Source organism: Passer montanus, unplaced genomic scaffold, assembly GCF_014805655.1.
Source record: "Passer montanus isolate IOZ18808 unplaced genomic scaffold, ASM1480565v1 scaffold122, whole genome shotgun sequence".
Taxonomy (NCBI): Eukaryota; Metazoa; Chordata; class Aves; order Passeriformes; family Passeridae; genus Passer; species Passer montanus.
In genome coordinates, this window is record NW_024358945.1 from 220,111 (window position 1) to 236,817 (window position 16,707).

At 42.1% G+C, this 16,707-nt stretch overlaps 1 protein-coding gene across 6 annotated transcripts in view; it reads left to right on the forward strand.

Annotated features, from left to right (window-relative positions):
* The window catches only part of BCAT1 (branched chain amino acid transaminase 1), a 56,131-nt gene extending 55,130 nt beyond the window's left edge, over positions 1-1,001 (forward strand). For all 6 annotated transcript variants that reach the window (XM_039698253.1, XM_039698254.1, XM_039698255.1 and 3 more), the window contains exon 13: positions 941-1,001. In XM_039698253.1, the coding sequence (XP_039554187.1) occupies positions 941-982 (42 nt within the window). In that variant the 3' untranslated portion in view covers positions 983-1,001. The remainder of the gene's footprint in view (positions 1-940) is intronic.
* Positions 1,002-16,707: the final 15,706 nt, after the last annotated feature.

Sequence of the window (16,707 nt, forward strand, 5' to 3'; positions counted from 1 at the left end):
AGCTGTTGTCTTTTCCCTGCTTTAGTGACCTGTTACCACATTTCCTGCTGATGCAGAACCTGTATGGGAGGTTCTGTATTTTCCCACTCCCACCTGTATTTTCCCACTCTGGAGAAATTAAGTGATCTTTTTAGCCTACATAAAGCCTCCAAAATGAGTTTTCATTTCTTGGTTGAAGGTGTTTTCAAGTATAACACTCTAAGGGAAGGGACTCCCATCTGCTGCTGTCCCTCCACCTCTGAATTATTTACCTGCTGGAGCCCTGTGTGTGTTTGGGGCCTCTCTGGGGCATTGTTTACAGGACTGGTGACAGAGCTGTAGAGCATGGAACCAGTCTGGCTGTCAGAAGTGCTGCCTGGGGGCTGAGTGCTCCCCTGGAAGTGGATGTGGCTGCATGCCATGGGTTGCCTTCATTTCTGCTTGGTGATCCCATTCGTTTGTGCACGGAAAGACAACTTGTTTTATTTTGGCTTACGATTCTCCCTAATTGTACTCTGCGGTATTTGTGATGGTTTTATTTCACATTCAATCAGAATGTTGTAATAAAAAGCCACCTTGACAATAAAAAGAAATAAACTGGAATGTGTTTGTTTATTGGAGCTTGAGCAGGGGCATAGTTATGAGTGAATTAGTGAGCAGGCCTCGGGGAGTAACTGCATTAAACTGATGGAAGTGAAGCAGGGCTGTTCTGTGTCATCTGTAGTGAGTATCAGCTCTGCTCCTTCCTGAACCAGCTATTGTAATATGGGTAAGGCCAGCTATCTTCAGTCTGTGCCCAAATCAAGGGCAAATAAGGGCATAAAAACCAATGTAAACTACTGTCAGGGCAGTGAAAATTAACCTTTCTGAGGACAGACCTAAGAAGTTGTTACAAACATGCACTGATTCTTTTAACTTTTATTCTTAAACTTCTTTTTTTTTTTTTTTTGCTTTGTTTCAGTATGGAAGAGAAGACAGCGACTGGGCAGTGCTGGTGTCATGAAGGTGGCAGAGTTCAGAGCCTGCAGACAGACCTGACATCTGAACAGTGACAAATTCCGTAGCTGCCAGTGCATAGTCCCAGTATCAATTTGCTCCCCAGGGTGATTGTTTCCACAATCTGGCAAACGTGAACACAATCATTTTGATTTCTACTGTAATCCTCTTGGTAGAAGCCTGTCTTCTTGGTAGAGGTGCTAAATGTTAGCAATAGAACTTTCCCAATGGTTTTCTTAGTGCCTCCTTTATATAGAGTCTGGAAACTTGTAAAATGCTCTTCAACTGCTCTTCAGATTGCTTTGTTTACTGCCTCCACCAACAGAACATGTGTCACAGGAGGATGTGGCCTGTTAGCTGCCCACAGGGTTCTGTTGGCATTATTCTGCCTTTTGCTCTGGGTTTGGGAAACAAATTGAGCCATACACTCCATCCTTTCATACTCTGCTGGTGTGGGAGATTCCTGAGTTGCATAGCCTGGGAGGTGCCCTCATACTCTGACAGTAACTCTGGCCTTTAGCCCAAAATTCTCTGGGTCAGTCTGGCCTGCAGGATGGTCCCTGTGGGCCTATTGCCCTTCCCTCCCTGGGGATTTGCAGTGGCTGCTTGGGCAGTGCATTCCCCTCTAAGAGCCCAGTACACCCTTCTGGACATCATCTAAAAGGCTTTTCAGAACAAGATAACGTTCCCCTTTGGCCTGGCAGAGCTGGGCTCTGCAGACACACTGCTGCCTTCCAGGTGAGTGTCTGGAAAGTGAGATCAGACAGCTTTGGCTGTGAAAGTGCAGCCATTCTTCACAGCAACCAGACCTTTGGATTGAGGAGTTTCTTCCATCGCCCACTCACATCATTTAGATCAGAAAAATGTTGTCCTTGTCCCTTTCCCATACTTGCTGTGTCCAGCCTCCTTTGACACGTGTGCTGTGGAGGGGCCTCCCTGTTGTGGAACAAGCCGTGTTGTCAGCAGAAAATGTCTGGGAGGAAGGAGGTTTGGTTCAAAGCCTGATTTCATTCTGGTTAAGCAGATAATCCATAGAATGCTGCTTTCCCACATGCAGCCTTGATTCTTTGGAAGCAATACAGAGCATGTAGCCCATAGCTGGGGAAGTAACTTCTGCAAATGTTCACTGACAACCATCCTGTAATATTTATTAGCTTTCTCCTTCTGCACACAGCTTTGTTGAACAGCTTTAAGATACCTCTTGCCAAAAAGGATAACCATATTCTGTATCCATGTTCCAAAGTGCTACTTCAGTATAAAACTGGTGGAACTTTATTGACACTTTGTTGAAGTCCTATAAGAAGTAAAAGTGAAACATTTCTTGTTCTAGTTTGCAGTAGAGATGCACCAGTATTAAGGGAAACATTTAGCACTTTAATTTTTTTAAGACCAACAGTATCTCTCCCATGCTTAATAAGTTTTTTGTAGTTACTGGCATTTATTAACCTAGTTTAAAAATGCAAAATATAATTTCTAGTGGACCATCCATGCCTTATACAGCTGTTAAAGAGCAGCCTTATGGCTTCCTGTTCACTTTTTGTCACCTTTTGAAGACGCCTCCTTAGCCATCACTTTCTTCTGCTCCCTCAGATGATTTTTCCTGTCTTTGACTGCAGTCCAGTCTGATCTTTTAATGAAGAACAGTTGAAGGTTCTCTCTGACAATGTAACTATCATTAAACATTGATGGATAATTTTTTCTTTAGGCTACAACTGCAAGCACAAAATGTTGTTTCACTCGCAGTAGCCATAGTGTTGTGACCATTTGAATTTATATCCTGTGCTGGTCTTTGTTCAGTATCTTACTATGTGTTATGAGCTGCTGGTAGTCTTTCCTTTTATTTAATTAGTAATCTTTCCTTTTATTTAGTTAGATGGCTGGAAATATAAACATGGGGAATATGTCAAGGTGCAGCATGGGGTAGAGACCAGTATTGAAATTAAAGAGTGCCTTTAACCAGAGTGTGGAGTGGAGTTCTCTAAAGATGATGTAATGAGCAACCATTTGTGGCTTACTGGTACTGAACAATCTATTCTTTCCCTTAAGTTCATCTTTGCTTTAGCAGCAAATGAAAAGTGAAGATACCTAAGTTCAGGTGCATGGCAGAGTGGTTGTGCAACACTGAACATCTCAGCTTTGACAGAGCTGATAAATGATACCACATATCAAAAATCCCCGTGAAGGCCTCAGTATACCAGCAGCAATCTGTTCACTAGGCAGAAGGAATAAGGACCAGGTAGAAGAATTACTTTACTGAAATGTAAACCTGGAAGCTGTTAAATTGTTAAACTGGTTGTTAAATTGGTTGCAAGTCATTTAACATGAACCAGGTGGTTTCATTTGTTGTGTTTTGCCCTGTTTCCTGCACTGACCAGAGAGACACCTCTCTTTTTTCTGCTGATAGAGACTCAAAGTGAGGAGATTTGATAGTGGAATGACCCACAGAAGTGAGTGGTCTTTTCTTCCAGGGAAGAATGAAAACGTGGAGTGTGTGTATGTAAATTGTTGTCTTTCACATCTTGGTTAATTGCCTTGCTCTCTGTGTCAGCTCGAGGCTGTGCTTGTTTCCAGGTGGAATCCAGGGGAATAGGTTTTAGATTTTAAACTTTGAAGCCTAAATAAGAGAGCTGACAGGTCAGTATAGTACAGGAAATTCTTCTGATGTTGCATGCTGTCCTACTCTGAATTCTGGCAGTGCATTTTATCCCATTAACCAGAGGAAAGAAATAGCATGTGTAAATAACAATCAGTATTTGATACTGCATTCTCCTTGTTTTCACTTGTAAAATTTAGGAGGGAGCTGTGGTATTCCCTGAGCTAGTAACAGATTGTAAAAGAACATCTGCACATCTTTTCTCCATGTGCCCTATTTGTTTAATTGCAACAGATTTACATAGAAAGAGTATGGTACATCATAACTAGGCAATTATCCATTCTTCATCACTTAGTTATGCTTCTGGTAATTGATCATTTAAGACATAAGATAGTCTAACATTAGAAAATTTGAAACTGTTCAAAAAAGATCAACAAATTAATATTGTTGTGTGATATTTGCATAATTGGCTGCAATTATTTAATGTTTAATTGGGTTGATCACATGAGATTCAGCCTTTCACATGCTTATGTTTTACAAACACTGGTACTTTAAGATGATAATAATGAAATCTAATTTTCATATGTTCTTTCTTCTCCTCTGCATTCTTTTGATTATTATTTTCAGTATTGAGCGTGTCCTTAATTTTCAGTTTGGTTAGCATGATTCATGACGAGGAGAAAAGTCCTTCAAATAACAGAATTTTTGTGAAACTGGCATTTCATACCAGCTGCTCTGGTGCCAAGAATTATGGCTTCAGCAACTGGCATTACTTAACCAGATTGTTAACTGCAGTGAGGGCAGAATTACTGGGAATGGGCAGGGACAGAGCCAGGTGAGGGTGCTGATAAAGGTTCCTAGGGTAGATAATCTATTCAGTCCATAGCAGGGCAAAGCAAACAGGATTTTTGTGGGGTATAGAAGGGAAGACTGATAAGACAAAAGCAAGGTAATGAGATCTCTGTGCCCAGCCATTGTTCACACCTGTTCAACCATCTCAAGCCAAGAAGCAATTGTCAGCCACTCCTCCTCGTTGTACACAACCTCTTGTTTGGGTTTGCCTAATTCAGCATAGAGATACCGTAGATCCTTTCCTGTATACTTATTTTTATTTATCCTCAGTAATTTGGAAAAACATGATACCTGAAAGTCATTTGGAGTGCAAGTTACTTGAAATGTCTGTCTTCCAAGAGGTAGACAGAAAAAACAGCTGGGACTGATCTCAGAGCTGCTAAATTAGAGGAGGAACCCTCTTGAATTGAGTGGCTCTCCAAAATAGTCTGCATGGTCCCAGCAGGTTCCTGGGTTCCTGAGCTGTCAGTGCCTTGCTGTGGAGTAGAGCACAGAGGTGTGCAGAGCTGCTGGCCCAGCCTGGCAGGCTGTGGTACCCTGCAGCCTGGGATCCACCCTGCTGAGGGGATTTTCAGTGTTCTGGAGGCAGGCTGGTGTCCTGAGAGCTGGCAGCTGGAAATGATGGCTGAGTTTGCCCTCAGATAGTTGTTGTCCCTGTTCCTTGCTGTCTTTTTCTCCCTTTCACACAGACTTGCACCCCTTTTTCCCAGCCTTCTACTGTTGTCTCATATCTAAAAGGGACTATTTAAGCAAATTTGCATTCTTCTTGCTTTTAGCAGAAGTGACAGTTAAAAATAAACAACAAAAATGTAGGTTTTTTTCATATTCCAGCTGTTGAAGGATCAGAATTGTGCTTTACCACCAGGACATGTAAGCCCTGAACAGACTGGCACTGACTTTGTGACCCTGGACAAGTAACCTGAACTCTTTCTGACTGCAGAGCAGTAGTACTACCACTTACACCACTTATAACTCTAATCCAAACTTTTGCTTACAGACTTACTTCATTACAGATCAAATTAAGCTTTCCAGAAAAAACTTTTTAAGCAGCAGGAAATGTGCCATGTAGAGTCCAGTATTTCAAGGATTACATTAGACTAACTTGGTCATGCAAGGAAAAATGTTACTTAAATGAGAAATGCATTCAGGGTTTGCTGCATAAACCCATAAATGTGTAACAAATGTAGTTCAGAATGTAAAAAATAGCTTACAGAATGATCTTGACAAGAGAATTTCATCTCAGACTGGGCTGTCCTGTTAGAAAAGTGATGCTTGAAGGAATCATGACACCTCTCAATGTAAAGTCACGAGCATGGGACTATCTTAGGGGTGCACTTGGTCATGTAGCACTGGGACAGACCTCTTTATCCATCTTAACCAAAAATTTGCTGAACTGCAATGCTTACCAGTTTGGAACTGTGAAAGACCTGTGTTTTACTGTATTTTGTCTCGATATCAAGATTTGGAAAAAATAATTCATAGCTCCTAAATAATTTAAGCTCAAAAACTTCTTAAGTTATTTGTATTTTTAGCCATAAGAGCAGAAGAGAATACTGGCATTGCATTGGTAAAAAATATTCTTGTAGCAGTCCTCTCCTGTACATGCCTTGCTGTGAGCATGATTCTTATTTATAGCAATTCCAGGATATTTTCTCTGTGCAAAATCTGAGTGCCATCTGTAGTAAATATGTATATACATATATATATACATATATATAGGCAATATACTGGCAAATACATCCCCAGCTCCGTAAACAAAACTAACTTTGCCATTACCTTGAGTTAGAACAGTCAGGCACATTGGGACTTAGCAGGTGAGGAGCAAAACTAAATTACAACAATAAATAGATTTGAAATAAGATTAGTCAGATTTGGAATTAGTAGCTCAAATACTAACAGAAGTCTTATTAATCATACTAGTAAGGCTAACCTAAATATACTAAAACACTATTTTGGGCACTCCCAAATATACTAAAAAATGTAATTATATTCACTAGTAGTAACAGCATGGTTCTCTCTGAAGATGAATTTATACTCTTAGCTTATCTTAAAATTTAATTTATCATATCTGATTTTTAGCACAATCCTGCATTTTCATGCTGTGCTTTAAAAAAATAAAAGAGTCTCTTAAATTTCATGTTCATGAGAAGATCTTAAGGAAGACTTAGGACTTTGATTTAAAATTTCAAAAGCTTTAAAATGCCTGCTGGGTAAAGTTAAGGTAGAAACAGGGAAGACAACTTTGTGCAAGCATTTGACTCGTGTTCCAAATGGTTTACCAGCACTGGCCATTTTTGGTTTTTACCAAAGAGGTATGCAGGGAATAGTTGATAAAATAAGGTTATAGTTTGTTTTTCTAGTCAGGAGTTGGGGAAGTTCCTAAGAGCTGGTTCTCTGAACACTAACTCTGTGTAGTTCCTGATTCTGTCAGGCTTAGAGCAGTCATTTCAGGGGAGGTAGAGGAGCTCAGAAGCTTTTCTCAGGCAGTACTGTCTTGCAGAAACAGATTTTCTGTCCTTTTGCCATCAAAGTGATCGAGGTATGAACATGGACTCTTTTAAACTTTGCACCTTTTTATAAAAACTTTGGTTTTCATTTTAGAGTTGTGATACAGCGTTGCTGAACTGTTGTCTTACACTGTCACATTGCAGTAGCTTATAGGAAGAAAGCAAACATTCTTTTCTTCCTGTAATCACCTTCTTTGTGTATGCCAAACCCCCTGGTCACTGTGATTTGGTCACCACTAGAATGGAATTGTGATTATTTCGGGTGAAATAACTGCACCCTGCTTGTGCTACACTGAGTGCTGGCAGCAAAGGCCAGGGCAGTGAGTGGAAATCTGCTGTCAGGAAGAGGTGTGCCAGGAGCAGCAGTGGAAATGAAAACAAATACCCATCAGGTGAGTGAGACAGGAGGTCAGCAGCACATCACAACCAGCAGAACTCTTGTTCAGCCCGCTGAGGGACCACCACAGGTCCAGCAGGATCAGAGGCTGATGTTGGTGTTTAAGTTGGTGTTAATGCTCTTCACTTGCTTAAACACCTCCATCTGTGCCTGCATTTTCGACTTGGGCCCCTGTATCTTCACTGAAAGCTGCATTATTTTATTTTTTGTGAAACAGTGGGATATTTGGTCAAACAGCTGATGCTGCACACCGTCTAACAGGTCACTGATGTATTCTCTTCCCATCATCTGTACTAAGCCCAGTGGTGGACTAGAGCTGCAAGCAGGAGACAAACACATCACTAACAGTATTTCACAGTCCAGAATGTTCACAGAGGGTGGATCTGCTCCCTTTGTCTCCTGACATGGCTTGGACCCACCTTGGGCACCGAGTGACAAAAGGCAGAAGGTTCTTTGCCATAATGGAGAGGAGTTACAGTTTAATGTGAAGCTATTTACAGACAGTTTCTGTTGGAAAGCCAGAAGTCCCGATCTACCTGACCCTTGAGGCATTTAGAAGGGTGGTTACTGCAATTGCAGAGGGAAATTAGCAACTTAGGGAGGGAGAAGTAAACACCTCTGAAGGGTCTCTGTTTTCCCAAATGCTGAAAGTTAACTGGGTATTTTACAAGGATCTGAAGCATATAAAAGCAGTAAAGGACAGATGTGTGAAAAAGTACTGGATAAACGAAAGGAAACTCTACCTCATTCTTCTCTAAAGGTTTTTAGAAGCACAATTAGGAGCTCCTAATGGCATTGTGACGTAGCGACCATCTGGCACGAGAGAAGCACTATATTTGTATGTCTGTACATCCTGCAAGAACTGTGTGTTGCTGGCAGTAGAAGCAGTCTATACTATTTGCAGTTTTCCTTCATCAAATCTCTATTCAGATGTTCTGTATTCAAATTCAATGTTTCTGTCTCCAATAAAGGAATTGAGTTGGCACCTGTTTGTGGCACGTTATGAAATCATCGGTGTTGAGTACAGCTAACTGAGTGCAATTATCCCAGAGATGGGAGCTCCTATGAAATAAATTCTTTAGACTGGATTAAAAGGAAAAAAATAAAATCTCCTGGATGAAGTGTGGCATGTAAGAACAGCAGAGCAAGGCTGAAGTGGCAGACGTGCACCTACCCTGCCAAGCCTGGAGGCTGAGCCAGTTATCTCACTTACAGTAAAATGCTGGACAAATTAAGCAGCAAAAGTACCTACCTGCTAACCATGGAGTCATTAAAGAGTTTTTATTATGCCAGGACTGTGTAACAGTGATTGAATACAGCTCCCATTCTAAGGCTTTGGGGGTGATGAAGTCAAGGGAGAGAATGCCAGAAAACAGCTTTATACTTGGAGCACTTACTTCACAGGGCATTTTTGAACAGTCGTTACTCCCAAATATTCTAACCAGCGGGAAGCCTTTTGAAGATGGAAAGTACTGAAAGTGAGTGTCATTAAAGTCTTGACATTTGCCATGTGTGGTGGCTGTATTTACAAAAACCCTCTGCGTGTTCCCCTTTCCAGGGAAGGGAATGCTGTCATTAAAGGTAGTACTGATCTGTGCTGTGGTAAAGTAAGCATCGGGGTACATTTTCCACCTGGTTTGGTTCTTGGTGACTCCAGGGGAAGCTGGCATGGACACAGGACACTAAAGAAGCTGTAGATAGGTAAGTACTGAGAGTTATTAATTACTTCTAGGAGAATGAACCTAACATGTCAGAATCTGACTTTTTTCCTGTGTCTTGGCCTCTCCCCCTTTCATTCTAAGGGAAGCTTTAACTGTAACTCCAGCTTTCAAAACTCACCTATCCCAACCAGTAATAGGTTGAGGACTGATCATGCAAGGTGCTGAGTTGGCTTCAGAGACTGCCCTGTGCCTTTTAGCAAGATTTTAAAATACTTTTTGTTTTCCCTCCCATTTGAAACATGCCAGCAGCAGGCAACATCTCTGTCCAGTAAATCACTTGCAGTATCACCACCAGCACTGGGCTGCTGGGGCTGCAAAGTACCAAATCTCAGGGCTTTGATTCAGGAAACAAACTTGTGAAGTTGATGTGACCAGAAAAACTCCAAACCCAGAGTTTTAATTAAAATAATTCAGTGAGAGGGCAAAGCAGAAAGCAAATAACCTGCACAGTGTTCATATAAAGAGGGCACGAGAAAAAAGAAATAACATTGGGGATTCCAGTATAGGCAGTCAGAATTAGAAATGCCAGTTTGAAGAGCATATCAACAAAAGTGTTGAATTGAAGCTTTTCTTCTCCCTTTAATTTTGCTCAGTGTTTTCTTACTGTGGCATCACAGTGGTGATTTTTAACAGCTGCTAATGAATTACCCTGTTGGCCAAGAAGAACAGAATTTTCTGTAGTAATTCCTTTGTTGTTCTGGATGCTTCTCCAATGACAAACTTGTGAAAGGAGACACAGGAATGTGGAGGTGTGTCTACTGCTCTCTCCCAAGGGAATGGTTTTTAATGCCCAGTAAGAGAATGTTTGTTGTGCTTAACCTGCAGATGATACTGTATTGTATCGGTATACAAAATAGGGATTTTAAATTCTGAGCTTTCAAGGAAACTGTTCTTCTGAAATTATTTCAGAATAACCTCTGTTTATTAACACTTCTCATTTTGCACATGACGTAATTATTTCAGAAGATTCAGCTTTGGTTTATTCAAGCTCTTAGTGGTATTTAGACAACTATCCTAGACTTTGATGGGAGTGTAAGTTAACCCCTTTTTTTTAGAATGATGTAAAGAAAACTTACACACAATGAAAGGATCCTCACCAGACTGAGTATTTGTGAGACAAATAATTACCTAACCCTAAAGGAGAAACACATGACAAAAAAAATTCAGACTGTAAAGTGCACCCACACTTAAAATTTCAATACTACATAAGTAATGTAATATTTTAAGTTGTCTGAGTTAACTTGCTTGTGTAAGTAATTGGATATTTGCAGCCTAAAAGACAATGGTGAATATTTGGATATCCATCAGCCTTTCAAAGACAAAGCTGATGAAGCCAACACTGGTTTTCTGTGTGGATCTATGGAGCGGCACTGTGTGAATGCCCAGAGCACAGCAGCCATCCTCAGAACCCAGCAATGTTCATTCAGGGAGCCCCAGGGTCTGCCCAAGGCAGATGCAGGCACAGCCCTGATCCAGATGTGCAGGTGAAGCTGTGGCACAGCCCTGATCCAGATGTGCAGGTGAAGCTGTGGCAGGATCTGTTATGTGTGCTCTGCAGGCTGCTATGTGTGAGGGAGTTGATTTTATATCTGCCCTTTATAATGTGCAAATTAGATACCTGCTGGGAGTCTGCCCCTGCCAGGAACCCCTGTGAACCAGGCCAGTTCTGACCCTCACTGTGGCAGGGCTGGAATTCACCCACTGTGCCACACCACTCAAAACACACCGGGGCTTCGCTGCCCTTGGTGACATGTGCACAGCTCAGCACCAGCAGAGCCACTGGGAGCTCCAGTTTCAGAGAGACTGCAGCTGGTGCCAGCTCAGAGCTCCACTCGAGGTGGTTTCTGTGCCCTGAGGGTGATGGAGGGAGCAGCTCCACTCCTCCCAGCTGCCCTGTCCCTGCTCTCCCCTCCGTGGCCCTGCTGCAGGGTGCCCAGGTCCCTGCTTGGCCAGGAAGGCAAAAGCAATGCCCAGATGCCCGACACAGGGAAAGCAGGGCTGCTCTCCTACCCACAGCAGCATTTGTAAGGATCTGAAGCCAGTTCAGAAATCAGCTCCTATGAAACATCAGGATTTATATCCCAGGTGCTAGACACTTTTATTATGGCTCTTAAATTTTAATGCACCAGACTTTGCTTAAGTCATTGCTGAGTTCTGGGTTAATTATTTTTTTTAACCTTCCTTAACTCATACAAACCTTGTGCCTGAGTGAAGTCTGTAATATTTGCTTTACTGTGAAGTCCCAGGTTGGATAAGAAAGGACTTTTTGAAGAGTTTGTGTCATGAGGGAATGTCTGAAAACATGAGCAGACAGTGAAAAATATGCCCATCTATTTATGAAACCTCAGTGCTTTAAAACTGGCAGAAAAATGTCACAGCTCAGCCTACTGCCCTAGGATTTGTTACCTCTAGGGATGGGGTTCTGACCATCCTATTGTCTGGATCCTCCCAGCTAAGAGTCACATTGCTCTTAAATGCTTAAAAACTTCATACCATTCCCACCACCATGCAGAATCTATCCTTGTATCATACAAAGAACAGAAAATCTGGGAAGTTTGTCAGCTGTTCATATTCCTGTCTTAAAAGTGCACTCCCACAAATACCAGCACAGGTACCCTTTGCTACTCCCTCCTTTTGCAGGTAGAATATTTTTATGGCTGAGGTTAAGATTAGAAAGGTTTTAAGGTTAGAAACCCTCTAATCCCTTTTCCATGGAGGGGAAGGAGTGGGTCAGTCCCTCAGCAGTGGGGACAGATCCCACCTGTGCTCAGTTTGTTGCAATCAGAACGTTTACTTTGCTGTCAGCTGGCAGCAATCACCACAGTGTTCCCCTTGCAAAGTCATTTCTTGGCTGGTGGAGCTGTGGGGAGAGCTGCTTGGAGGGACAGTGCTGAGGGAAATGACATTTCCCTGGGCTCTCTTTGGAGTCTCCATCATCCATTGGTGTCTCTGGGACAACTCCTGGCTGGGAGGTGCTGATGGCTGCTGTCAGGTGAGTCACCAATCCAAATCTGAGTCACTAATCCAAAACTCTTCAGGTTTCTCAGGGGCTGTCATTGCTGAGTTCTGGGTTTTTTTTTTTTTTTGACCTTCCTTTAACTCATACAAACCTTGTGCCTGGGTGAAGTCTGTAATATTTGCTTTACTGTGAAGTCCCAGGTTGGATAAGAAAGGACTTTTTGAAGAGTTTGTGTCATGAGGGAATGTCTGAAAACATGAGCAGACAGTGAAAAATATGCCCATCTATTTAGGAAACCTCAGTGCTTTAAAACTGGCAGAAAAATGTCACAGCTCAGCCTACTGCCCTAGGATTTGTTACCTCTAGGGATGGGGTTCTGACCATCCTATTGTCTGGATCCTCCCAGCTAAGAGTCACATTGCTCTTAAATGCTTAAAAACTTCATACCATTCCCACCACCATGCAGAATCTATCCTTGTATCATACAAAGAACAGAAAATCTGGGAAGTTTGTCAGCTGTTCATATTCCTGTCTTAAAAGTGCACTCCCACAAATACCAGCACAGGTACCCTTTGCTACTCCCTCCTTTTGCAGGTAGAATATTTTTATGGCTGAGGTTAAGATTAGAAAGGTTTTAAGGTTAGAAACCCTCTAATCCCTTTTCCATGGAGGGGAAGGAGTGGGTCAGTCCCTCAGCAGTGGGGACAGTGAAAAATATGCCCATCTATTTAGGAAACCTCAGTGCTTTAAAACTGGCAGAAAAATGTCACAGCTCAGCCTACTGCCCTAGGATTTGTTACCTCTAGGGATGGGGTCCAGACCATCCTATTGTTCTGGATCCTCCCAGCTAAGAATCACATTGCTCTTAAATGCTTAAAAACTTCATACCATTCCCACCCCCATGCAGAATTTATCCTTGTATCATACAAAGAACAGAAAATCTGGGAAGTTTGTCAGGTGTTCATATTCCTGTCTTAAAAGTGCACTCCCACAAATACCAGCACAGGTACCCTTTGCTACTCCCTCCTTTTGCAGGTAGAATATTTTTATGGCTGAGGTTAAGATTAGAAAGGTTTTAAGGTTAGAAACCCTCTAATCCCTTTTCCATGGAGGGGAAGGAGTGGGTCAGTCCCTCAGCAGTGGGGACAGATCCCACCTGTGCTCAGTTTGTTGCAATCAGAACGTTTACTTTGCTGTCAGCTGGCAGCAATCACCACAGTGTTCCCCTTGCAAAGTCATTTTTTGGCTGGTGGAGCTGTGGGGAGAGCTGCTTGGAGGGACAGTGCTGAGGGAAATGACATTTCCCTGGGCTCTCTTTGGAGTCTCCATCATCCATTGGTGTCTCTGGGACAACTCCTGGCTGGGAGGTGCTGCTGGCTGCTGTCAGGTGAGTCACCAAAATCCAGTCACTCCAAATCTCAGTCTCTAATCCAAATCTGAGTCTCTAATCCAAATCTGAGTCTCCAGGTTTCTCAGGGGCTTCTCAGACTGCTGGCTTTGTAGGCTCTGTGTGTGCTGAGGTGGGAAGCAGATGGCTGCTGTCAGGTGAGTCACCAATCCAAATCTGAGTCACTAATCCAAAACTCTTCAGGTTTCTCAGGGGCTTCTCAGACTGCTGGCTTTGTAGGCTCTGTGTGTGCTGAGGCGGGAAGCAGAGTTGGTGTTGTGTGTGTGTTGTGTTTTCCTCAGGACCAAAGAAACACAGGTTTGGGGATGCAGGCTTTGCTTGCATTGCACACTGGAAGAATTCTGACTGGGGAACCTTTTGGTGCCATCACATTGCTGAAATAAGGCTTCTTTTTAAAAAATGAAGGCACAGCTTACCTAACTTGGCTGCCTGTATTTTCGATGTCATGGAAGGAATCCAGTGAGACCCCAAATGCTCCATTTTCCCCTTGTGCAGTCTGACTTCCTAAAGAGGCAAAGCACAATTTATATATTTATTTTTTGACTTCAGGGAATCCAGATTGCAATCTGGCAGCCTGGGCAGAGGCTTCTTTAACAATATGTGCACGAAAGCCTTGTAACTGAGACTGGTATTGTGCATATGGGCCATAAGCAGCCAGCCCATTTTTAGGTCAGATGGCTGCCTGGTTCTGAGGGGTAAATGCTGTTGAGTTCCTGCCTTGCAATTTCCTACATCTCCTAGGGTGAATCTCAGAGCTTGGTGGTTCCTCTGGGCTCTTTGGCTCTCAGAGTCCCTTGGCAGGATTCCCTTCTGCTGCTGTATCTGAGTGACACAAAGGAAGACTCCTTATTCCACATTTCCTTCAATTTCAACAGCAACGAAACATCAACATCTGCCCTATTTACCCATTTCTGCATACGTGTAATATTGACAAGCTTTTCAGTACTAAGAAAACACAACCCAGGAGTTAAGAGAGATGTCAATAAGGGAAAATTTCAGCCTGAAAAAAGGGAAAGTTCTCCCAGTTTTACAGGATAAGATCATATTAAAACCCCAGCTTTATTTTCTGAACACGTGTATGTCTCTGCCAAGCCTCACAGCCTCTTTATGGCAACTTTTTCCTGGAAAGAGAAAGTAGCATGAACAAGGCTTTATTATCTGTTACTGCAATTTAGGAAGCATGAAGGAGAGCCAATGTTTGACTCAATGAAACTCTCATCAAATTAGATTTGAAGTTCAGGGCAAAATTAATCTGCTGTAGAGTTGTTTAACCTGTTTTTTTTTTTTTTTTTCTCTGAGAAAACAGATATCATCAAGAAAATAATTTTGTGTTTGTGTAGAGCCAGAATGTGTTATGGTTTTTTATTTTAAAAAATAAAAGTAAATTTTCAGGGAAAAAATACCTCTGAGAAAACAGATATCATCTGGAAAAATAATTTTGTGTTTGTGTAGAGCCAGAATGTGTTATGGTTTTTTATCTTAAAAAATAAAAGTAATTTTTCAGGGAAAAAAATAACATTATGACCCCCAGATAACCAGTAATCAACCAAGAATATTGTAACAGTTACTTCTTTATTTAGTCATCAGATGATAAGTTTGAGATCTTTCACAGGAAAACGGAAAATCAAATTGCAATTGCAGTAAATTGCAAAAACCAGGGTGTCTTGTAATGATTTATTTTTAAAAGACACTGGTTCTCCTAGTGTGCACAACACACACTTCTCTATAGCCCATTTATCAGAGAAGTGATTTTCTTTAGGGGAAAATCCGCAGCAGTGTGGGAAGGAAGAGGAGCTGAGCAGTTGCCCTGCCCAGTCCCTGTCTGGGGGGTGACCCTGCAGTTCCAGCTGTGACATCCAGGGCAGCAGCTCCCTGCAGACGGGGTGCACGCCTGGCAGGCCGGCTGACCCAGGAGAGCTGAACTCAGGCTCCACCACGGCTGCCTTCTCCACATTAATTTGGAATAGCAGGCTTATTCTTTCAGTTCAACCCTGTGAGCACATCGCTGCCAAGTGCAGCCTTGCCTCCAGCCTCAGTGAAACTTCACAAGCTGGAGCACTGCCTGCAGCTGACAGTGACAGTGAAATGAGAGAAAAATCAAGTTTATGCATGGCCAAACCCTCTAGAATTCCAGGCCTTGTCAGCCTACAGTATGGATTCTGGTTTAAACAAATAAACACCCAGCTCATTCTCACCTAACCTTGGAAGAGCTTACATTGTCTAAATGTTCTGCTGCAAATCCCAGGTGGTACCTTCTGGGATTCTGAGGGCTCAGGAGCAAATTAAGCATACAAATATATATATATATACAAATAAAAAAAAAAAATATTTATATATGTCTATATATAAATAAAATATATTGATATATCAATAGTATATATAAATATAGAAAATATTTTCTTATTTTTATATATATACATATATAAAATATATTTATATATGTCTATATATAAATAAAATATATTGATATATCAATAGTATATATAAATATAGAAAATATTTTCTTATGTATATTTATATATATAAATATATTTTATTTAAATATATAAAATATATAAACAAATATGTATAATAAATTTTTAATTTTTATATATATAATATGATATATATAAATATACATATAAGCAGCAGGCATCTGGGCACAGTGCTACATTTTTGTAGAAGAGTGTCTGTCCATTTTAACCCCTTCTCCTTTATGCATGGGGACCAAACACATCTTGAACCTCAGGGGAGGAAGGCAAGCTGCAAGGAGGACTTTGGAGTCTATTCCAGAAATTCAGGTTTCTGTGCATGTCCACTGGCCATAATTTTTGCATGTGCACTTTTCCCAATTGAGGACCATCTGCTCTGCAAGCACAAAGTTCCTTTATGTCACTAACCAGCATAAAGGCATCCACACAGGTGAGACTTGAAGCGTTTACTGTGCTCAGCTTTGCGATCTTGACCCAAGCCCGCACTACAGGAGGAAAAAACACCACTTCAGTTATTGTTTCAGAGAGAAAGGATGGGCTGGGCTGCAGCTCAGGGCCTTACCCAGTCTGTCAGCTCCAGAGCTGCCTGGCTGTAGGAGCTGCAGGAGCCCTTGGGTCCCCAGTGTGTTGGTGAAGAATTTGGCATCGTGGCCTCTTGGCCGGGCTGGCTCTGCTCACTGTGCCTGCCTGTTCCGCAGCTGCCTTCCTGCTGCTCTGTGTGTCCCCACACGTGTCCCTCTGACAGGTCATCCCTGGGGGTACAACACGTGGGGAGTTGGCTGAGACACACAGAGTGAGACCCACGCTTGGCCTCTTCCTTCCTG